This window comes from Schistocerca gregaria, chromosome 5 (genome assembly GCF_023897955.1).
Source record: "Schistocerca gregaria isolate iqSchGreg1 chromosome 5, iqSchGreg1.2, whole genome shotgun sequence".
NCBI classification, from domain to species: Eukaryota; Metazoa; Arthropoda; class Insecta; order Orthoptera; family Acrididae; genus Schistocerca; species Schistocerca gregaria.
In genome coordinates, this window is record NC_064924.1 from 371,599,087 (window position 1) to 371,622,482 (window position 23,396).

Consider the following 23,396-nt stretch of genomic DNA (forward strand, 5'->3'; position numbering starts at 1 on the left):
CTGGTCGTCGTCATCGTACTTATCAGAGATAATTACAACTGTAATCATTTCTATATTCGCCCATGATGTGTACATTTATGAAGTTACATTGACATCCGACTGTGCCTCCTGTGGGCTTAAATTTTTTGTCAGACAATGTATATCACATGCACTTAGAGGAGACAAGCAAGTATGAAATTTGATGAATTATGAAATCACTAAAGAATAAAGACACCCATTTGTGTGACGAAATTTCAAATCGGATAATGAAAACCGTGTTCGAGGTATTAGTTCTGTTCTAAATCACACGTGCAAGCGTGCCTTCCAGGTGTGGTTAGTTTCCTAACTTATTGTTTGGATGGTTGATTGGGGGTGGGTGACCAAATAGTGAGGTCATCAATACCATGATCGAATATGGCAGAAATCGAAGGAGGAACAACACAAACAGTAAAGTTCAGTCAAGGGAAAGGGATAACGTGAAAACAAAGAGTGATAATGGATGGCAGTACAGCAGGAAAAGTAAAGAACTGGAGCAGTGTGGGTGGAAAGTGGGAGTGCCCAAGAACGCTATACAATGTAGGTCACCAGCACTGCCACCAACCCGTCCTGACATACCATGAACACGATACAATGGGGACAACACCAGGTGACGAAAACACAAGGAAAAGGAAAAACCAAAATAATACAACAGACCAGACAAAATGTAAAGATAAGGTGGGGAGAATCTGGTCGGTGTGGAGGCATAGCCAAACACTTACGCTGATTGAGGGACTCAAGTTCCAGAGGAAAATTCAAGGACTTATACCTGAGAGGACAAACCGCCTTTGCAAAGAAAACCGAGGACAGATGTAACCATGCGATGGTTATCCACTAACACCCAAGAAAAAAGAGGGTTGGAGAGCATATTTAGAGTGAAGGGGCAAAAGGCGGGGAGAAAGTCCAGAAAAATATCTAGCATTCATATAACTGTTTCGTCTAGACTCGAAATGAAACCGCGTTCATCAGTGCAAATACACAAGTACCTGTAACCTCTTGCAGGAATCTCAGAGTAGCAAGAATGGAGGAAATGGAAAGGGACGGCAAGTAGCTGTCACTCAGTGGGAATGTGGATCAGCTGTGAGGCATTCCAAGATGGTCTGCACAGTTTTAATAGCACTTTGTCCTGGATGGCGCAGTGGTTAAAGCACCTGTCTAGTAAGCAGGAGATCCCAGGTTCGAATCCAGGTCTGGTACAAATCTTCAGTCATCATCGCTGATTCTGCATAATGTCACAATGCAGCTGACAGTAGTAATCCCAACCCTTTCCTTTGTCCCCCCCCCCCTTTCCACCTTCAGCTTACAAATAAAATATGGATCACCTTGAGAGGAGCCCTGCAACTACACAAGGAGGGGGGGGGGGGGGCGCCACCTCATTGCAGACTAAAAACCCCATGGGTCAACCTAGTATGGACAATACAGAGATTCTTGAGGATGGTAGATTCCTGCTGTAAGAGGCAGAATGAAGAGAGCTGCATGTTGGGAGCCTTCTTGGTGGCGCAAATTTTATTAGATAGGGGGTAGCCTTACAGAATCAGCCCAAGACTGAGCAAAAAGATTTGATGTAAAGCCGCAAATTCGCCCCTGGAGGGATCACAGATAATGGAGGATAGATGGCTGCTCACCCCCCTCCCCCCAGCCAGACAATCGAAGTTCATTAGCTTGGATGCCTATGTGGCCAGGAACTCAAAGGAAATCAACCAAACAAGCAGCATTAACAAGTCCAGCGAGAAGGTCGTGGATGGCAGAGACCAAGGGATGGCGGGAAAACTCGTGTGAATGAGGACGATTTAATGAAGCAAAGGCCCCAATAGATTGCCATAAATTCCACAGTAAACACCCTACATGTTGCAAGCAAGAAACTCTGTTCCAAGCCAACATAAGAATGAAGGCATATCCCACTTGATTGGAGGATTTAGAGCCATAATAGCGTTCAGAACAAGTAATGGAGCGATGGAGGCTTTTGGACTCTGGAAGAGATCCATCCAAATCCAGAGACAAGGAACTATACAGTGGGGGCAGTCGGGAGATGATGTGGTGAAGAGGGCAAGGAAGGGAGATGGCAATCATAGTGGAGAGAAGTGAGGCAGTGTTCAAATGGTAGACACATCTTGGGGTGGGCAGTAGTCGCATGACAGCCCAAAACCGTGAAAAGAATAGATTAGGAGTGGTGAGCAGGGGAAGAATGGATAGTGATGGCATAGGAAACCAGAGACCTGGATGTATGAAGCGAAATGGGAGGGATACCAGCAAGACTATCAACAGGGCTAGTACAAAAGGAACCTGTCGCTAAACAGACATCACTATGGTGAACTGGTTCCAAGAGGAGCAGCGTGGAAGGGGCAGCTGATCCATAAACATGACAACCATAGACCAGATGAGGCATGACTATAGCCCAGTATAGGCAGACAAGCTTTGAATGATCCACATCCCAAGAGGTGTGGGCAAGGAAGCGAAAAACATTGAGTTTACAAAAACTGCAAACCTTCAGATGAGGGATATGGGCAACCAAGTAAGCTTGTCAAAAAGAAGACCCAAGAAACGGAACTCGGGGGGGGGGAGAGACAATGGTCAGGCAGCTCCAGACCACAATGGTCTGAAGTACATAAAAAGAAATTTACCACCTTCTGCTTAAGGGGAGAGAATTGAAAACTGTGCAAGAATGTCCACTTAGAAGTGCGCTGGAGAGCTCCCTGGAACTGCTGTTCGCAGATGGCACCAGGTGAAAGCTAGCCCAAATAACGAAATCATCCAAATACAGAGCAGGGGGGGGGGTGATCAATGATGTCACAGAGGTCACACATCTATTAACAGCAATGAGAAAAAGGGCATTTAATACAAGGCCCTCTGGAACGCCATTCTCCTGTGTCTACAGAGAGCTGAGAACAGTGGCAACTCAGACTCTGAACGACCGGTGGAACAGGAACATGCGAATAAAAATCTGAAGGGGGCCTGAAGACCCCACTCATGCAGCACAAGAAGCTTGAGATATCGCTAAACTGTGTCATAGGCATTATGAAGGTCGAAGAAGACTGCAACACCATCTGTTCTAATAATTAACAGGCAACACTGGTCTGGCTGACTGGCTGGTAACTACCAACGGGCGATGGATCTTTGTCAGGCTTAAGACAGGAACCACAATACTGTCTCCCCATTGAGAGGGGAAAACGCCTTGGAGCTAAATACAGTTAAACACCTGGAGGAGATTGAGGTGTTTAAACAACTGGCTATGGATGGAATCAGGCTCAGGAGCTGTGTCGTTGGAAGAAGAGAGAACCAGAAGCAGCTCCCATTCAGTGAAAGGTTCAAGGGTTCAAATACAAAGGGGAAGCTTTACCCCACTGTTTTCAGAGGAGGAAGGCACCTGGATAGGAGGCTGAAGTCATTAGAAAATAGGCCACAAAGTGTTCTGCGAGAGCTGATGGATCTGTACAAAAGCCACCTGAAAGGGCAAGGTCCAGAATAGAAAACTTCTGCAAGCAATCTTGGAGTGTGGCAGAAGTGACCGAAGAACCTAGAGAGGAGACCAAGTGTTCTCAACACACCCATTTCATCTCTTTAAGCAACTCGCTTTGGCAAGAATACATTTAAAATTAAGACTGGCTGAGGACATGTGCCACTTAAGATGTTGCAAGGCGTGACGACAATCACAGATAGCGTGCCAATGGCCATGCTGTACCATGGATCTGGCCGACTGCGAACAAGGCCGGAAATGCCGTCAGCGGGAATTGTCGGACAGATCATTGACGACATCATCAATATAACCCGACAAAGAAGGTAGAAAGACGACCAGGGAGGAACATAGAGGCCAGTCAGTATGATGGAAAACCCAGTCAGGTAACCTGATCATTGGTAGGCGGAAAGGGAACTAGAACATCAATGGGAAACGGTCACTGTCACGGAGGTCATCGTAAGGTGACAAGGGCAGGGCAGGGCAGGGGAGGGGAGGGGAGGGGAGGGGAGGGGTGGGGAGGGCAGGGCAGGGCAGGGCAGGGGAGGGCAGGGGAGGGGAGGGCAGGGGAGGGGAGGTGAGGGTGGGGAGGGGAGGGTGGGGAGGGGAGGGTGGGGAGGGGAGGGGAGGGGAGGGGATGGCAGGGGAGGGGAGGGGAGGGCAGGGGAGGGGAAGAAAGAGAGCGAAAGATTAGTGGCAGAGAGAATGCCTTATGTGGCTTTAAAATGAGTAGGGAAACCATCATTAAAAAGGCAAGAGTCATAGTATACCAGAAATTGGTCAATGAGGAGCTCCAGACCAGATGTAAAAGCGCTGCCCCACAATGGGTGATGGTATTAAAATCCCCAAGGAGGAGAGACAGTTGTTAAAGGAGAGCAGTTATGGCACCAATGCAGGTGGCCTGTAAGGAGGGAGATAGAGATTGCAAACTGACCGCAGAGTCAAAGAGGACCTGGACAGCAACTACTTCTAGTGGGGGTATGAAGTGGGATCCATGTACTAACAATATCCATATGGACCAGTGTCCAGACGACACCGAAAGCCCTCAAAGGGCCAACCTTGTTCTGACAAAGCATGGAATCCACGAAAGGTCAGTGAATGAGCATCAGTAAAATGATATTTATGGAGAACAACACAAGCTGCCAAGGAAAAGGCAATAAATGATTGCAACTCTGGGATGTGAGTGTAATATCCATTACAGGTCCATTGAAAAACCATGAAATGGGTATCCAAATTGAGCTGGAGCCAGTCATGTTGCTGGATCACCATCCATTGCCAATGAGGATGGGATGATACCCCCAAGTAAATCAGACTCAGGTTTCTTCTTCTTCTTCTTCTTCTTCTTCTTCTTCTTCTTCTCCATAGGTTGAGGAGGGCAGGACACAGAGGGAGAGAAGGCTTTTGCAAGATCTGGAACCAGAAGAGACCTGAGGAACACTGCGAGAGGAGTCCCAGGATGGAGCCCCATCACTGCCAGGCGCCAAAGAAGGGTGGCACTTTTTGGCCTGGGAGGGAGAGTGGCACCTAGAAAGGAGGGCTACGAAACTGTAGGGAATGGGCAGAGAAGGGGATGGGTGACTGTGCTAAGGAAAATGGAGGAGGGGGAAAAGGTGTAACAAACGCAAAAGTAAAGTCATCGACACAGTATGAAATCGGCCAAATTTATGACAAGCCTCAGTGTAAGACAAACGATCCATTGACTTATGATCTTGTATCTTCTTTTCTTCCTTATAAGCTGGGCAATTGGTGAACGTGGAGAGTGACAATCATGACTTAACTCGTCTGAGTGGTGAAACATAGGCGCTCCCCTCGTGGAGGGGGTATCCACATTCACCACATAGTGGGTCTGCCATAGACTGGGGGGACATGTGCTCGAAATGCAAGCATTGAAAGTATATCATAGGTGGTGAGTCATATGGCTTCACATGGCAACAATAACACATCACCTTAACCTCCCATTGAGGGTATATCCTTCAAATATCGGAATAATGAAGCCATTATTGGTGTGATTGTCCTTATGCTCATACTGCACATGCCGAGCAAAATGAACACCCTGTCATTTCCCAATTGGTTCAGAGTTCATCATCAGTTTGAAGAATGTGGCCTCTATGGAAAATGGCTTGCTGGACCATGTTCGAAGTTTGGTGAGGTGTAATGGACACTGGGACTTTTCCAAGATGATCAGAAGCATGAAGAGTTGCAGATTGGGCAGTACAAGTTTTGGTCAGTAGGGAACCCAGCCACATATTACTAAGAGACTCAATTTCGTCAAACTTGTCTTCGTCCTAGTACAGACCAGGTGAAAGGGGAAGTGTCATCCTAATCGGCGAACCTGACTCTCCTCTCAGGGTTTAGCCAGGGAATGGAAGGCCACAGGGTCACAATAAACAGGATTCAATGATCTGATGCCTTAGAAGAATAGCCAGATTTTTGGAGCTTGATACGTTTCATATTCAAAGCATCCGCCTCATACCACCCACTCCGATCAGCCCCTCCCCCCACCCCTTTCATATGGGCCCCACCCAGACACTCCAAGGGCCGTGTGGCACAGTGGCCATTGCCTGGTGTTCCGATGCTTCAGAATGACAACCAATCGTGAGCATACATAAGGATGCAACAGCTCCGGTATTAGAAGTGTGATACATGTGTTGTCACAGGGGGGCCAGCCACGTAAGTACAAAAGCCCCACCACACGGACTGGCTACACGTGCTGCTAACCCAGCAGGGCGGGGGGGGGGGGGGGGGGGCTACGGTGGGGGAGGAAGGCAGGAGAGGAATCTACGGCGTAAACGCTAAGGAGGGAGTTCTTCCCCAGAGGCTCACACTACAGACAGAAAATTTAGCAGTGTAGCTCGAACACCGAAGATGACCAAGAACGCCAAAGAAGAAGGATGAAAGAGAAAATGCAAGGGGAACAAAACAGTAAGAAATACAAGGAACCGGGTGGATATCCAGGTCGGCATAAGTAAGAATACCGAGAGAGGGGAAGGAGAGGGCAGGGGAATGAATTAAGATGGGAGGGAGGGGCTCGGGGAAGGAAATGCGGCCCGGGAAGGAAGAATGGACTGCAGTAACTCGGGGAGCCGTGGGCGCCAGCACGAACTCACGAAAGAACCGTGAGACCCTTGGGGAGTGAACATTTAGTGGCCAATTGTTTTGCTATTAATACTTTCGAAACTTTTTGAGTAAACAGTGTATAAGAGAGTAGTAGCACGTTTCAGTACACATTATTTGCTATTGGATTGGCAATTGTGCTTCAGGGAAGGAGTATCCTCCGAAAATGCATTCGCTTGTTTATTATATGTTGCACTAGTAGAGAGAAACGAAACATTTATTACATATTATAGGATTTTTGGCTCTTTCCTCGTTTAAGCTTAATACAAACGATCAGAACCCATAAATTTATGGGATTTTATACCAGAAGTGGGTGGGGAGCATACGGCAATAATTATCAAAGCATCGTTCCGAACAGTCTTTAATACTTTCGTGAAAACCAGAACATAAGTGGCAAAGACTGACATAGAATGTTTCCAGATACTTTAAAATCGAGTCTATCGTCATAAAAAATGTTGTACCAAGTGCTCGCTGTGAAGTAAATGTTGAAATGTGAAGAGTAAACTTTACACGCAGGATAACATGAAGTAAAGCCTAGCCTTCTATTTAATGCTTGTTGTTGTCAGAAAGCTATATTCAGTCTCGAAATTTTACGACTGATTAAGGTACAAGAAATATCACACTGACAAATAGTTATGAATCTGAAACCAGAATAATTTCATCTAGAAACCTGGAAAGAATAATTATTTTCAGTCATTGTCATCCCGAACCTCTCATACCGTTGTCCAAACCCATCACCATTCCTGAAAATACGTTTACCACTTCATGATGATAAATGAGGTGGATGACAAGAATTATTGTATTATGCAAGAGTTGTATGTCATATGAATTAGAGTCTCTCTTAGTATTGTGATGTAAGTCCCAGTGCATAATCTGCTTTCCAAAACAAAAAATAAATAAAAAACTTAATCGAAACACTCCTAAAAAAAGCCCGCTCTGCGTAGCAATCTCTCAGCAATAAATAATAATGACCAGAATTTACATAGTAATAGGTATATACTATAAATGTGTGGCACGAGGAAACTGTTTAAGTACGATAGAATAACAAATTCAAAAATGAAAGGCAATATACTGAATAAAGGTTAGACAAGGTAGCCTGTTTCTAGAGTGGGAGTCCCGGGCTGCCGAACTCTGTTACACTGACATCTGTCTCGGCGTGCTACCTGAGCCACCAGTTTCGCTACTGAGCAGTGAAGATGTTCTACAGTTTTTTTTCCATCACGTCAGTTACGATACACTTATGAAAAGAATCGGAAGCGAACATTAAATGTGTTTCCAAACGGCAAAGTGACTACGTCATATAATTGCTTCTATCATTTGTGTGAGGACTGTTCGTTATGTCCATTTAGTAATGTACACGCTAAGTAAATAAAATAAAACATAAGTTAACTTTAATGTAAATAATCTTGTATAAAGCGGAAATAAGATAAATTTGAAATACAAATAGATAGACTTCATCAAACTGAATTCGGCAATGTGTGACAATCCCTTCCGGAAGTTGTGTTAGCTCCTTTTGCCGTCCCATCCGTAAAAAGTCTATCTACCTGCAATGCTTTTTCCAAACACGTGTAACAAATTTATTATTTTGTATCGAATGTAATAAATATATACTCTTCAAAGTAGCACTCTAATGAACTATCGATATAAACAATCGTGCAGGGAAAGTTTAATTTATCGCTGTAGTAAATAAATTACAAACAGGCCATTCATACTTTCTATAAAACGGGAAGTAAAACAATCTTTTTGCATCCCCTCTATGGCCGCGCAGCGCAGTTGGCATGGGTCAATGTCGACGTCGTCTTAGAATGGTCCGTGTTGCAAGGCAAACTATCCAGTTTCATACTATTTTTGGTATTGATGTTAGCTGTTCCTGCCACAGGATGCAACATTTTTCGCTGCTTCATTTTTATCAGGACGTGAATTTAAGTGCATGTTTAGATTTCATATCTCTCAAAGGTGTGCTTACCTTCCAGTTAGATTAATATATACATCACCATTCCTTGTAGGACGCCAGACTTTGGATATTGAAGCTATATGATTGAACTGAATATTTTTTCTTGCATTATTCGTGCTTTAAGGACAGACGTAGAGCAAAATATATCATTGTACTTAAACGTACATATCTCTCAAAAATATTACAGCCAAAATAGTGAGACTTATGTACAACAGAATGCTTCATATTCTGTGCAACTTCTGTTTAAAAATGCTCATCGACATACATTTTTTTTAAGGATTTGAATTTTTAACTACCATTGTTAATTTTTTGTAAACTAATCAAGCAATAAAACTGGAATTTCACAGTTAAAGTCTGCATAAGAGGTTAATAAAACATGTGGAACAGATTTTTGTTTAACGTCATAGTTGATTTGAAATTAATTTTCAATTTTGTGTTACCCTTGACTGCTCAATTTTTCTCAAATTTTAAAGGAGAATTTTTCTCAGAGATAAGGTAACGGCAAAGTGCTACACAGGATTATTTAGGAAATAATTCTTAAGAACCATGCAAAATTTCAGGATGTTAGCTTCTGTTGTTCCCGAGGAAAAGTACATTATAGCCCAGAAGTCAGTTTATGGCAATTCAATTTACAGTTTTTATATCAAAGTTTGGCAATATTGGTATACCTCTAGTGACTAATGCTGTCCATAACCATAATCTTTATTCTCTTCTGTGTCTTCCTGGAGTATTCTCTTCCCCCGTCTCCTTTGTCTAGCCAATTTTTGCTCTTTTTCTTGTCTGCCCGAACTTTGTCCAGTCGCACTTCATCGATGCTTCTGAATGTCTTCAGTGTGAATGCACCTAGATTGAAGCCTCGTCTCTGCACTCACTTAATCCTACCTACATTTCCACTATTTAACACTAGACAGGTATCACCTGCAGCTATCTTCACAAAAATTCAGAGCACAAATGCTGTTTTTGACATTTAATCCATGTAAGGTTATTGTAGCTCTCATTAGTAGTCTGTGAGGCAAAATACCACAGAACAGGTGAAGAAAGGAGGAAATACAAAGCAGAGCAGACAGGCAAAGAAGGTATTAACCTAAAACCACTGGAAAACTCGTCTTTGGCACTGTACACAGCATCATCAATTCCTTCACTCATTTTCTTCTTCTGTGAACTCAGTGACTGTCGAAAATTCTTCTTCACACTGAGGAGCACCATTTCTAACACTTATTTAAATTTTACACGTGAAATTCGACATTTCCACATTTTTTGAATATGCAGCAACTGTTACGACCCATTTCGAAGTTGATATATGCAAAGCTAAAAACTGAAATAGGTTTGTAGCACGTACTATTAAAAAAATTCCACGTTGAAAACAAAGGAAAAAGCAAAGATAGTTTTTCTCACAGCCTTCTAGACTACCTGCACTTCGTTTCGACTGTGTGAACGAAAAATGCACAAAAAATTTCTAGCTTAGAGGAAGTGTGGCTAACTGCATTGAAAGAGGTGGAGTGGCACCTGCTGATGTCCACATAAATCGTTTCAAAAACATTTCTAGTCCTAATTCGATTATGAAACTTCGCGATGTAATTCTTAAAGAATCAATCTAATAAATTAAATAAAAAAATTAGAACTTTTTCTAAATTTGACCCTACATCTGCCCTTAAGTAAAATACCTCATTGCAAACGAAGCAGCAGATCTAAATCCGACTACGACGAGGGTCTTCGGAAATTTTTCGTGGCATTAGGTGATTGTTGATGCCGTTACCAAAGCTCCACACCATTTGCAAAGTAAAATGAGTTCCAACAGAAAAGCTACGTAGCCCAAAGGCTGAAGAGGGTACGAGTTTATTTTCTCTCCTCGAAATCTTTGTTATGTAGGTAGACTATTACATAATCTAGCCCGAGGTTTATGTCAGACTGGGAGGAGACAATCCGTCTGTGAGTTGGCGAAGTCAACGAATGCGAATACGAAATAAATTGTGTGGTAACAAATTTATCTACACCATAGTTCAGGGTCTACGTTTGTTTCATATTTAACGCATTTTTTCTTATAAATAAACTGAAATATCAATTCAGAAAGTCTTTACTATACACTAGACACACATTCGACGCTATGGCGTATCAGCCACTTCAAAGTCTGTGGCCAAGATACGGTTTCTGACCCCCCCCCCATTTCCTTCCTGCAAGTCATATAGTGATGTACATGATCTATGATCTACAGGAAGAATCACCGATAAAAATTATGCTGTATGGCAGCATGTGTGTGATTAATATTTTGACTAATAATTTTTGCCTGTAACAGATTGTCGCATCTTGCAAGATATTATTTGTCAGACAATATTAAGGGTCTTAGAACTTCTGTCCTGCCGTAAGTTTCCGCAAAGGAATAGGAGATCTTCTAAATCGGAACCGTTTCTGTCATCCGTAGTTACCTTGCGGAAAAAGAATGACAGAATTGGAATTATGATTCTCAGACATTGTGCAACAAATAAAAATTCACCCATTACGGAATTATGGGAGATTCGGCGACGGACGTGGCTGGCAAGGAGCAAATTAAACTTTGTGTACGTTGCGTCAACCTTGGGACGCTCGAATTAAAAGTTATTGTCCGTGTTTACAGCCCGCCGGTCTCTAGAGCTGAAACGCAGGCAATAAACACATCTAAGACTCTCACTAGAAACAGTCTCTACGTGCCCATAGTTTCGATGGTACAATTAATATGTCTGGGTTGAAGGAAGGTCTGAAAGAAATCCTTCCAGACCAGCCAAAGAGCGGTTATATCTGCTGCAGTAATTATTGTTTGGATATTGAACTATATGAAGTTTCCAGAAGCTGTGGTCCATTCTGCAATGTCTTGGCAACTGTGTAAGACGTCGCAAACTTAATGCTAGCATCCACAAAAAGAGAAAAACATATATACATTTGTGCTACCATATGGTGCCAACGAGATTAATCAAAATCCGAAAGTTCAACGGATGATACCAATGTCTCCGACCTAATGATATGAAAGGGTTAAACCATTTCAAACATTTCGGGAAAGCTATGACCGGCCTCGGAAAACAATGGAAGAAATACTGAATTCCTAGAGCTCAATTAAAGGCGTCAGACTGTCACTCCTGCGGGGCTACGCCAAGAAGTGTTTGGACTACGCGAAGAACTGGCCAGATCTTTATACGAGTGAAATACAAATTTTAATGTAGTCTGAATGAAACACACTGTAAACGCTCTGTAGTAGGAGTAATCCATTTAACTACAGACCTATATCATTGACGTCGGTTTGCAGTAGGGTTTTGGAGCATATACTGTATTCAAACATTATGAATCACCTCGAAGGGAACGATCTATTGACACGTAATCAGCATGGCTTCAGAAAACATCGCTCTTGTGCAACGCAGCTAGCTCTTTATTCGCACGAAGTAATGGCCGCTATCGACAGGGGATCTCAAGTTGATTCCGTATTTCTAGATTTCCGGAAAGCTTTTGACACCGTTCCTCACAAGCGACTTCTAATCAAGCTGCGGAACTATGGGGTATCGTCTCAGTTGTGCGACTGGATTCGTGATTTCCTGTCAGGAAGGTCGCAGTTCGTAGTAATAGACGGCAAATCATCGAGTAAAACTGAAGTGATATCAGGTGTTCCCCAGGGAAGCGTCCTGGGACCTCCACTGTTCCTGATCTATATAAATGACCTGGGTGACAATCTGATCAGTTCTCTTAGGTTGTCGCAGATGATGCTGTAATTTACCGTCTAGTAAGGTCATCCGAAGACCAGTATCAGCTGCAAAGCGATTTAGAAAAGATTGCTGTATGGTGTGTCAGGTGGCAGTTGACGCTAAATAACGAAAAGTGTGAGATGATCCACATGAGTTCTAAAAGAAATCCGTTGGAATTCGATTACTCGATAAATAGTACAATTCTCAAGGCTGTCAATTCAACTAAGTACCTGGGTGTTAAAATTACGAACAACTTCAGTTGGAAGGACCACATAGATAATATTGTCGGGAAGGCGAGCCAAAGGTTGCGTTTCATTGGCAGGACACTTAGAAGATGCAACAAGTCCACTAAAGAGACAGCTTACACTACACTCGTTCGTCCTCTGTTAGAATATTGCTGCGCGGTGTGGGATCCTTACCAGGTGGGATTGACGGAGGACATCGAGAGGGTGCAAAGAAGGGCAGCTCGTTTTGTATTATCGCGTTATAGGGGAGAGAGTGTGGCAGATATGATACACGAGTTGGGATGGAAGTCATTACAGCATAGACGTTTTTCGTCGCGGCGAGAGCTTTTTACGAAATTTCAGTCACCAACTTTCTCTTCCGAATGCGAAAATATTTTGTTGAGCCCAACCTACATAGGTAGGAATGATCATCAAAATAAAATAAGAGAAATCAGAGCTCGAACAGAAAGGTTTAGGTGTTCGTTTTTCCCGCTCGCTGTTCGGGAGTGGAATAGTAGAGAGATAGTATGATTGTGGTTCGATGAACTCTCTGCCAAGCACTTAAATGTGAATTGCAGAGTAGTCATGTAGATGTAGAAGTAGCTCTTGCTAATCTTAGATCTGCAGAAGTGTTTGATAAGCTGCTAGAGAAAGCCAAATATTGTTCTATGAACCAAAATCTGAAAGACCCAAATATATCATGACCAAGAAAATACCAGCGAGGCTGAAACATGCCATAACATTGCGTATTCTTGACGAGTTCCCCTGAACGCAGATTTATGAAAGATGTGTTTAGAAGTTTTGATCTCTTTCGGAATGAGACTGATCGAAGGTTCAACCACTATGGTCTGGAGCTATTATCCCATCTTTAAGAGATACTTGGTGCGTCCTCCTAAATAAATCCTCCGTCTATATGACGTCTGAACAGCTGCTCTGAGTAAACAAACAGAAGACTAACTTGTACACTTGTGATGCACAGTTCGAAATGCTGAGAACCATGTTTCCCCTATTGGAAGACAACTTATTACTGAACATGATATGGTGAAAGAATTGTTTCAGGATGTTATTCGTCTAATCACTCTGTCGTCAGCATCCTATGAGAGGTCATTCAAGGCCTTAAATCTTGCCTCAAATCAAAGACAGTCGAGTCTCACCCAGATAGTCCAAGTTCATCTTAATCACGGCAGGGCTGGAAAAGTCTTATGCATATCATGAGAGGGTTTGTTTCATGCATTACGGAAAGGAGAGCTACGTTCGGAAGTTGTATATAAAACTTCTAGAGTTTTAAAAGAATCGAGTAACATTATGATTTTGTTTTTCTCCATTAAGATTTGATACACAGTGTTTCTAAACAGTGAAACAGTAACAGAAAAAAACAACAAAAGCAACAACAGTAGTAAAATAATAATAATAATAATAATAATAATAATAACAATAATAATAATAATAGCAGCAGCAGCAGCAGCAGCAAGAGGTGTGTCAGTGGCCGATTGTTACTGCGGTCTACAGTGTATCTGAACTTGTGATCGTTGGAGCTTACGGGCACTCAACGCTGAACTTCTGTTCGTAAGCAGTCCCAGAGAAAAGTAGGGCTAATGTCTTCCCACCTACTCTATGTCTTTCAAGAAAATTAAGGGAATGAGATTATTTCTAAAAAGCAGGACCTATGAAATTCTGTACACATTTAGGACTTTTAATATTAAGTCAATAGTTACTCTTTGCAGAGGAACATGGCGCTGACATCCTAACACCTTCTCACACTATTGACCAACATATTAGCTTAACGTTTTTTCTGAAAGAGGTATGTCTCACGTTAGATGAAAATATGAATAGGTTTGCTTACCCTCCTCCTAAACGCTCCCAACAATCAGTGAATAGGTTTACTTGCCCCTCTCCAACAATGGGTGGAAAGGTTTGCTTCTCCGCTCTCTAGAAAGGTAGTTTGAACGACAGTGATCCGACAAATGTTACTGTGCATATACAGTACACAGTACATAATCTAAGGCAAATGCGGAATGGGGTGTGGAACGTTGAGTACTACCGAACTGTTATCCAAAGGAGCATAATATCTCATGCAGCCAGTCATCCTTCCTATGAGGAAGTAAAAATAGTTCCGAAACGACAGTAATCTTCCGGGAGGATCTGTTCAAGCAGTCGTGTGCAGTGATTCAGGTAAGCATCGAAAAAACTCAGACCAATACAGCCTGATTGAAATTTGATCCCACACACTGTTTACAGCCTATGTTATAAAGACAGGTGCGTAGAGGCTTCTGTTCATGCGGATGTCTTGTACTACCGTACCACAACATTATTGCTCCTAGTCTCCCGTGGCCCTTTTCGGAAAGACGAGTGGGTCATTTCCAATAATGTTTTCCTATCGATGCCGTGGGTGCCGAACGATAGATATCGAACGTGTAATTCTAAATCGATCACACGACCTGTGGCGGGCGTTATGATAAATTATTTGTGAGATGCTAGGAAAACACAAACGATTTACGGAGGTAGTGAGTGGGATGTCTGGTATTTTAGACGTTTATCCGGCCGATTGCCTCACTTGGAAGAATGTAATTCCATGCTTATGCAATGTAGAAAATGTTTTCAATTTTTGTCGGAAATGTGACTCACTACCCACACATTGGTGTAACATTGGCAGCGTCTCCCCAGGTTACAACTAAACATAGACATCAAATGGATTTTCTAACGACGAGAACGTCTACGATGAGTGAGGTAAGTCGTTTCCTTTGTAATTCCTATTTCAGTAACGCTCTTCTTTTGTCGTTGATGTAATGACCACTATAAACATGCTCATAATGTCCGCCACCACAGTCACGTGATCGATTTAGAATCTCACGTTAGATATCTATCGTTTGGAGACCGCGGCTTCGATAGGCAAACGTTCTTGGAAATTACCCACGAGTGTACGTTACAGTAAACAAGTACCATGGTGTTTACGGAAAACGCGTCGCACTTCGCACTGTGAATTATCGCAAAACAGTTGTGCGTATATTATCGAGTGGTTCAGAGAGGTCTCGTAAAATATCAAGCCGCTAAAAGCCGACTGAAGCGCCCTCGCTCCCAAGTGCAATACTACTGTCGTCGGCTAACATTTGTAAAGGGTTCCGCAGGCAGTGAATGCTGGTCACACACTGACAAAACATAGTTAAATAGCAGGGAGGCGTGATACTTACCCCCTTGGCTCTGAATATCTGGCAGAACTTGTCCTGCGTGACGGGGTCCTCGGCGCACAGCACGAAGGCGACGCTCTCCAGCTGCTCGGCGAAGTCTATCTGCTTCTCGTCCCTGCCGGACAGACAACACAAGGCACCGGTCACAACACGCCACGCACTGAGGCGGTCCGCACCACGGCCGCCGCAGCAGGCGCCGCCTACCGGAGGCCGGAGCGGCTTCAGCCGCGGCGCGGCGCTCTCGCTACATATGGGCATATCGTATCGCTCCTCTAGAAGGCCTGCCTGCCCTCAATGTCCTACGCTCGGCCAGGCGTGTAAAGTGGCGAAGGGAACTCGTTTAGTGCGGGTTCGCCAAGCTGCGACCGAGCAAAAACCCCACATTCTAGGCTAAAACTGACCCCACGCAAGTAAGCTAATGGCACCTTTCCCTCGCTGCGCGTCTTGTCTGCAGTGAGGCCGTTACTGCCACTGCAATGGCGGCAGGGAGACACGACCTCATTGCAGCCTCTCGTGCCTGCTAGTTTCAGTTTCAATGCTATTAACGTCATTGCCAGAAGAATACAGAAAAAATGGTCCTCTCGGACGTCACAGCCCTCTTTCTTACACACTGTCAGTACAAAAATTTCGCCCTATGCACATTTTCGGTAGAAAATGGATGTCAAACAATGAAAACTTTATAACAGAGTAATAACATGCACGAGAAGTATCTTCATGTAACCAATCAGTTGGCAGAAACTGTAGATTGCTTAGTTAGAATGCTCGAGATGCAGAATTTGATATTTACTTTTAAATTAGTAATTGTTGTTATTTAAGGAAGTAAGTTGAGTTTTTTCTTGCTTTGGGGTAAAGGGCGCAACTGAAAAGGGATGGAGCAGTGCTGGCAATGGACTAAAAACACGGAGGAGTGCAGTGCGTGGTAAGAGTGCAGAGTAAACGCACAAATATAAAATGTGGAATAGAAACGGTTATAGTGTCAGTATAATGTTACTATTAAGTAACTGCATGTGTTTTTGTACCAAAACTTCGGTAACTGCTGTACAAACATTTAGAATCCAGGTTACATGCCACACAGATTAAAATTAACAAATGAGAACAGGTTGGCGTATCCTCGCAATCCAACCTTTAACGTCGTCAGGTGAACCCAACGTTTTAACCATTGCACATTGAACATCGTACAGAATGAAGATAATGTTGTACATGTGATTACAGTGTAGCCAAATTTGCATTTTGTATCTAAAATATGCACAGGATGATACTGTTATAGACATTTATATTTTGCTGGTGTTGTGAAGACCGAGATCATGATATTTTTTTTCACTCCGTGTACTTCAAAAATTATTGAGCACTGCTACCAGCACTGACAGAGTTATTATCCGGAATTCTTTCACGCAACAATATAAAACATAGAAAGTCATCATTACATATTTAATTCTAGTATACAGGGTGAATCACTACCTATTGCCACCAAGACCAACTCCGAAAGTATGATAGGAGCTGAAAAGTTTGTGGGACAAATGTTGCGTGGGACAACGGGAGCCATAATATGATGTTCGTCTTTTGTTGCTACGGGGGGTCGCGTCAGAGATATACAGGTCACCTTTGTTTTTTTAAATGGGATGCTATAGTTTGGTACTCATTGTGTGATAGCAGCTATCGAGACGAATCTAATGATGTGTAACAGTAAGGTTCTTGAAGGTCAACGAAGGTCACAAAGGGGGCATGAACTTCCATTTACAGAAGGTGTTCGAAGTGATGACCATTGGTATCAATGCACTGCTGCAATCTTCTTTTCATGGATTCAGTGGTATTCCTTATCACATCGGCTCTTATGGAAGGGCATTCTCTGACATTTCTCTCTCGTATATCGTGCAAATAGTCAATATTCGCCGAATACGGCGTATCCATGTAACGTGCCATTGACATGTAAACACCATTTGACGGTTTCACAATACAACACTAATAGGAACGGTAAGACTAGTATCGCAGAATCAAACGAATGTGAATGATGTATTCCTTCGAAGAACAAGTCGATATGCTTCTCATTTACGGAGAATGCCGACGAAATTTGGTGAGAGCTAGAGACTTCTACGCTGACAGATATCCTCAACGTGCTCACCCTACGCATCTTACATTTAAATATGTGTATGATAAGCTGAGGACAACGGCATCTTTAACGCATCAGAAACATATCCGGCAAAGGAAAGTTACTAACGAGGAAACGGAAATTGGTACTCTTGCCACTGTGGTTCGAGATCCTAGTGTTAGTTCGCGTCAAATCGCAAGGGAATCTGGCATGAACCAGAGTAGTGTTGTTCGTGTTCTGTCTGCATCATCCTTACCATATCAGTGTCCACCAAGAATTAACTGGTACGGGTTGTATGCGTCGCATTGAATTCTGCCTATGGGCTCAACATCAGATTCAGAGGAATGACCCATTCATTAATTTGATTTCATTTACTGAGTAGGTTACATTCACGAACCATGGAAATGTTAATTTGCATAACATGCATTAGTGGGCAACTGAAAAACCATGTTTGTTGTGGCAAGTTGCACAGCAAAAGCCGTGGTCGGTGAACGCACGGTGTAGGATTCTGGAGGACAGAATTATAGGCCCCTATCTCATCGAAGGAAATCTTAACGGTAGGAAGTACACTACATTAATTTAACAAACAATAGGTCTGTTATAGGAAGAAATATCTTTAGGAACAAGGAACACAATGTGGTATCAAAATGATGAGTGTCCCGCACAAGTTTCGCTGATGGCTAGAAGTGAGTTGCAAAGACGATTCCCAATTCGTTGGATTGCACGCGGAGGAGATGTGTCGTAGCCGGCTCGTTCACCAGACTTGATGCCTCTGAATCTTTTCTCGTGGGAATTCGTAAAAGACATTTTTATGAAGACGTTCCAACTACATCTGAAGATATACGAGAGAGAATTGTCAGAGCGTGTGCTTCGATACGTGTCGAAGTGATAATGAATACCACTCAGTACATGATAAGAGGATTGCAACACTGCATTGATACCAATGATCATCATTTCTAAATGGACGTTCATGTCACCTTTAAGACCTTCGTTGACCTTCAAGAACCTTACTATTACACATCGTTGGATTCTTCTTGATAGCCGCTATCATAAAATAAGTATCAAACTATAGCATCCGATTCAAAAAAACGAAGTTGATCTTCATATCTCCGAAGCGACACCACCTAGCAACGAAAAACCAACGTCATATTATGGTCCCTGTTGTCCCACGCAACTTTTGTCCCACAAACATTTCAGCGCCTATCACACTTTCGGAGATATTCTTGGTGGCAATAATTAGTGACTCACCCTGTATAAGCATTTTCTTTAAAGTGCATCAACGGACTGTTGACTAGTTTCCAAGGATGTTCGTTGAGCGCTAGATCAAGCGAACAATGAAAAACTTGTACCCATATTGCAGGATCATTGTACAAGTCTTAATCTTGCATCAAACATATATCAATTGTTGAAAAACCAGTAAGGGGCGAGGAACTGAACTTGAGTGGACAGTCAAAACTAGTCAATTCGACCATGAAGGTAGCCGTAGAGAAAACAGATTGGAGAAAGGAATGACTATCACTTAATACGTAGCATAGGTTTCAATCTGTGTCGTAGGGTCATAGGTGTGGTTATGGTCGAACTAACTGAACGATTTTTGAGAGAAAAGGAAAAATAAGTACTTGCTGTTAAGGCTCAGAATTGTTACTATCCATGTCAACTTTAAATCTGCCCTTGGAAAATTTTAATAACAGTCTCTCAGTCAAAGAGAGGAAAAATCATTATTTCATAAACCGTTAATGCTAAGTTGGCTGGGTGTCAGAAATGTTACCTACGATGGGAAGGGATCATTCATGGCTTCATTGTGGAAAGTAAAGATGACATGCTGTTAACAGTAGTTTGCGAGTAGTTCTAGTATTTTGCCAAATGTCTTTTTCATTTACGATGACTGGTATATAAATAGTAAATATAAATAGTAAATTTAATGTTTCAAAGATGAAACAAAACGCTGTAAAAATGTACGACAACGTCTCGCCCATTTCGGCTAAAGCATCACCTGTTATTGTTAAGCTCTTCCGAAGCTATGAACAAGACGCAGAGAAAATCTCCACTCTCTATTTAATTTTCGTTCATACCATGTCAACACGTTCGTTACTGGCGTTCATAGTAAAAAAAAAAGTCTCCGTCCCAACAGGCCTTGGAAGGCCCAACGGTACCGACCGGCCGCCATATCATCCTCAGACCACAGGCGTCACTGGATGCGGATATGGAGGGGCATTTGGTCTGCACACCGCTCTCGGTCGAATGCCAGTTTACGAGACCGGAGCCGCTATTTGTCATCAAGTAGCTCCTCCGTTTGCATCCCGCTTCCCAAAAGCGCTCGAAGACTGGATGGTCACCCACACAAGTGCTAGCCCAGCCCGACAGCGCTTAACTTCGGTGATCTGACGGGAACCGGTGTTAATACTGCGGCAAGGCTGTTGGCGTCATACAGCAAAAGAAAAATTATTGATCATTTCGCAAACAGCAGTTTGCTGATCTCCAAATACCAACTTTTAATGAGAAATATATGAACAGAGATAATTCTAATCAAAATATCCACGGGTGTACTGCCGGTCTATAGTGTCCAACGGGTGCCCGTTGGACACTATAGACCGGCAATACACCCGTGGATATTTTGATTATCAAATACGCCGGGAGAAACTCAAGGATCACATCAGAGATAATTCTAATTAAACTTCCAGTTCTTAAACCACAGTAAGACAGAGACTTCAAACTCCGCAAGAATAACGTCCACGTTGTTGAACGAATCGTTCACTCTTCAGCGGAGTGTGCTCTGTGTTGGAGGTCCTTGACAGAATGAAACTGTGTGTCAGATCGAAACTCGAACTCGAAACCTTTCCTTTCGCGGACAGTCCTCTTGCCAACTTACATTGTAGTCTCAAGGTCTTTATGATCAATAGAATCAGTAACTGCTGTACTAGACAATCAGTGTTCACACTTAAAGATAGCCTCATTACCAGTAACTGTGTGTTAGTGAAGATTCAACTCGGGTTTAGACAATAACACAGGCAGTGACTTGTCACATAATTGTCGCATCACTACAGCGCATCTTCAAACTGTCGCTACAGCTAACGGAAGACATAGAGGCGGGAGGCCTGTTACACCATAGCTGACTGAGTTAGTAGGGTTTGCTAAGGCGGAAGAGGCTGAATGCTATTGCCAGTTATCAAGTAGTGCGACAGTTGTGTCATGACAGGTTAACATTCCTTAGGCCGCTGTGTGGAAGAAAGGTTAGATCTTAACGTTCTTTGAATGTCGAGTTCATCAAAAAAGGAGCGTAAGTTCCAATTCGATAAGAAAGCGATAGGGGACAGTCCAAAGCTAGTTTTTAACTAATCATTCTAGCATTCGCTTTGAGTTATACGAGCAAATAAGTCATTTTTTTTAATTTATTAGTCTTTTACATTCCCGCTATTGGAAACACCCTATTGACTAATCTACAGCCACTGTTTGAAAAAAAAATACATGCATTGTGTATTTACGTGACAGAAAACTGATAATGAGGAGGGTGTTACAATGGGGTGTTGGGACTCAGGTTTACAGGAGAAAAGTGGTTCTTGTTGTTTGTAGCTGAGTGCGTTGTTAATGAGTTGGTGTAGGATATGACTTGGAGACTGTAGCTGAATCAGAACTGCTGGACGGCTTTTTGAACCTTCGCTCCGAATCGACTTTCTTAACCGCTCCACTTTATCTCACTCTCCTCAAGGTGCTTCGAAACATTCTGAAACTGTATCTGTAGAAGATTCATCTCGCACAGCATCTTAAACAACAGGCGGCACGTCATTTTAACACCGGAAATGTTTGGAAAAAAATAGTTCTATGATTGTATTTATATGAGGCGCAGCGGACTGCCAAACTTAACAAGAAAACAAAACAAAAAATGGTTCAAATGGCTCTCAGCACTATGGGACTTAACATCTGAGGTCATCAGTCCCCTAGACTTAGAACGACTTAAATCTAACCAACCTAAGGACATCACACATATCCATGCCCGAGGCAGGATTCGAACCTGCGACCGTAGGAGAAGCGTGGTACGTGGCTGAAGCACCTAGAACCGCACGGACACAACGGACGGCGGAAGTGTTTGGAACTTAATCTGCGAGGGCTCTCCCGAAAGTAGATTACGTTTTTGCCTGCAGCAACAATGGGCGGGGCTAGAACGGCCGTATTGTTGTCTGAGCGTTTGTCCGTTCAGTCGGCATCCGTTGTGACAGCGTGAGATTCTTGTCGTTTCCCTTCATTTCACAATAAAAATGTGTGCCTCAATTGAAAATCCCACGAGTTGTGAACTGCGGTTAGTAATAAGGTTTCTGATCGCTAAAGACTATAAACCGATTGAAATTTTTGGGTAACTGTATGAAGTGTAAGGAAACAACATAATCACTCAAGGTGGAGTCCACCAGTGGTGTATTTGGTTTAAAACTGGCCGAACTAATGTTCAAGATGAATAGGTGGGTGGACGACCAAGCATTGTGACTGATGAACTGTCGCAAAAGTCAGGGGAAGATTCAAGGAAACAGCCGATTCACAACGACGCTGCTCTCGTTTAGTTTGTCACAAATTTCACGAAGTTTATTGCATCAGATCGTTGCACAGAAGCTAGGCTACCACAGATTTTGTGCAAGATGGGTATCAAAAATATTGACAGAAAACCGAAGATTGGGCGTATGTGGCTGCATCATTGACATTTTGAACTCTTACGAAAAAGATGGCTACTCGTTATTTGATGGGATCGTAACTGGAGACGAAACTTTGGTCAAACATGTGAACTGCGAGAGGAAATTGCAGTATATGGAGTGCCACACGAAAATCCCTCCTAAGACCAAGAAAAAGTTTGCGAACGTTTTCTGGAAGAAAAACATTATGATGACTGCGTTTTGATATTTTCTAAGCGCGCCACAACGATAAACGATGCGAGATATATTCAAACTTTGGAAAACTTAAGAAGAGCAATTCAGAATGAGCGTAGAGGAAAGTTGACCTTAGAAAATTTGTTCTTGCGCGACAACGTTCGATCACACACGGCAAATCACTCTCGGGAAGCGTTCAATGCTTTTAAGTGGGAGGTGTTTCCTCATACGCCGGACATCCCGGATCAGTGTGGGTAGCACGGGCGACTTCCTTCCCTATCCTTCCCTAATCCGATGGGACCGATGAGCCCGCTGTTAGGTCTCCTCCCCCAAATCAACTGACCAACCAAATGAATCAAACATCATTTTCTATATACCTTGTTTCTTTATTTTAATGCCAAAACGTAATCTACCTTCTGGATGGCCATCGTATATCACTGGCTTACTTCCTGGTGATCGGGATACGATATTGCTATTTCTTATGCACCGCACGTACAAATTTTGTCTGAAGGATTTCAACTGTTTCGAAACAGTGAGAGTATATGCAAATCCGAAAATAATGAAATGTTTTCTCAAATGCTCCGTATAACACTACAACTTCAGTCGTCCTCAAACGTACTTAAACTCGCTTAAACATATTTAACTATATATTTTAACTTTGATGCTAACTTTACCATACGAGTAGGTATTTGTCTTAAGTAATTTACCAGAGCCAATTAAGTTATCGAACAGAAAATCGAGACGTTTTGAATTACTGTAATTAATAACTGAAGAAACCGACTGTGTAATGGAAGTGAACTAGAGAACCAACCA

General features: G+C 42.8%; 1 protein-coding gene across 1 annotated transcript in view; it reads right to left on the bottom strand.

Moving 5' to 3' along the window:
* Positions 1-23,396, bottom strand: part of LOC126272457 (NADPH oxidase 5) — a 1,112,602-nt gene that overhangs the window by 197,360 nt on the left and 891,846 nt on the right. Inside the window, exon 4 of the mRNA XM_049975335.1 lies at positions 15,651-15,762. Coding sequence (XP_049831292.1) covers positions 15,651-15,762 — 112 coding nt within the window. The remainder of the gene's footprint in view (positions 1-15,650; positions 15,763-23,396) is intronic.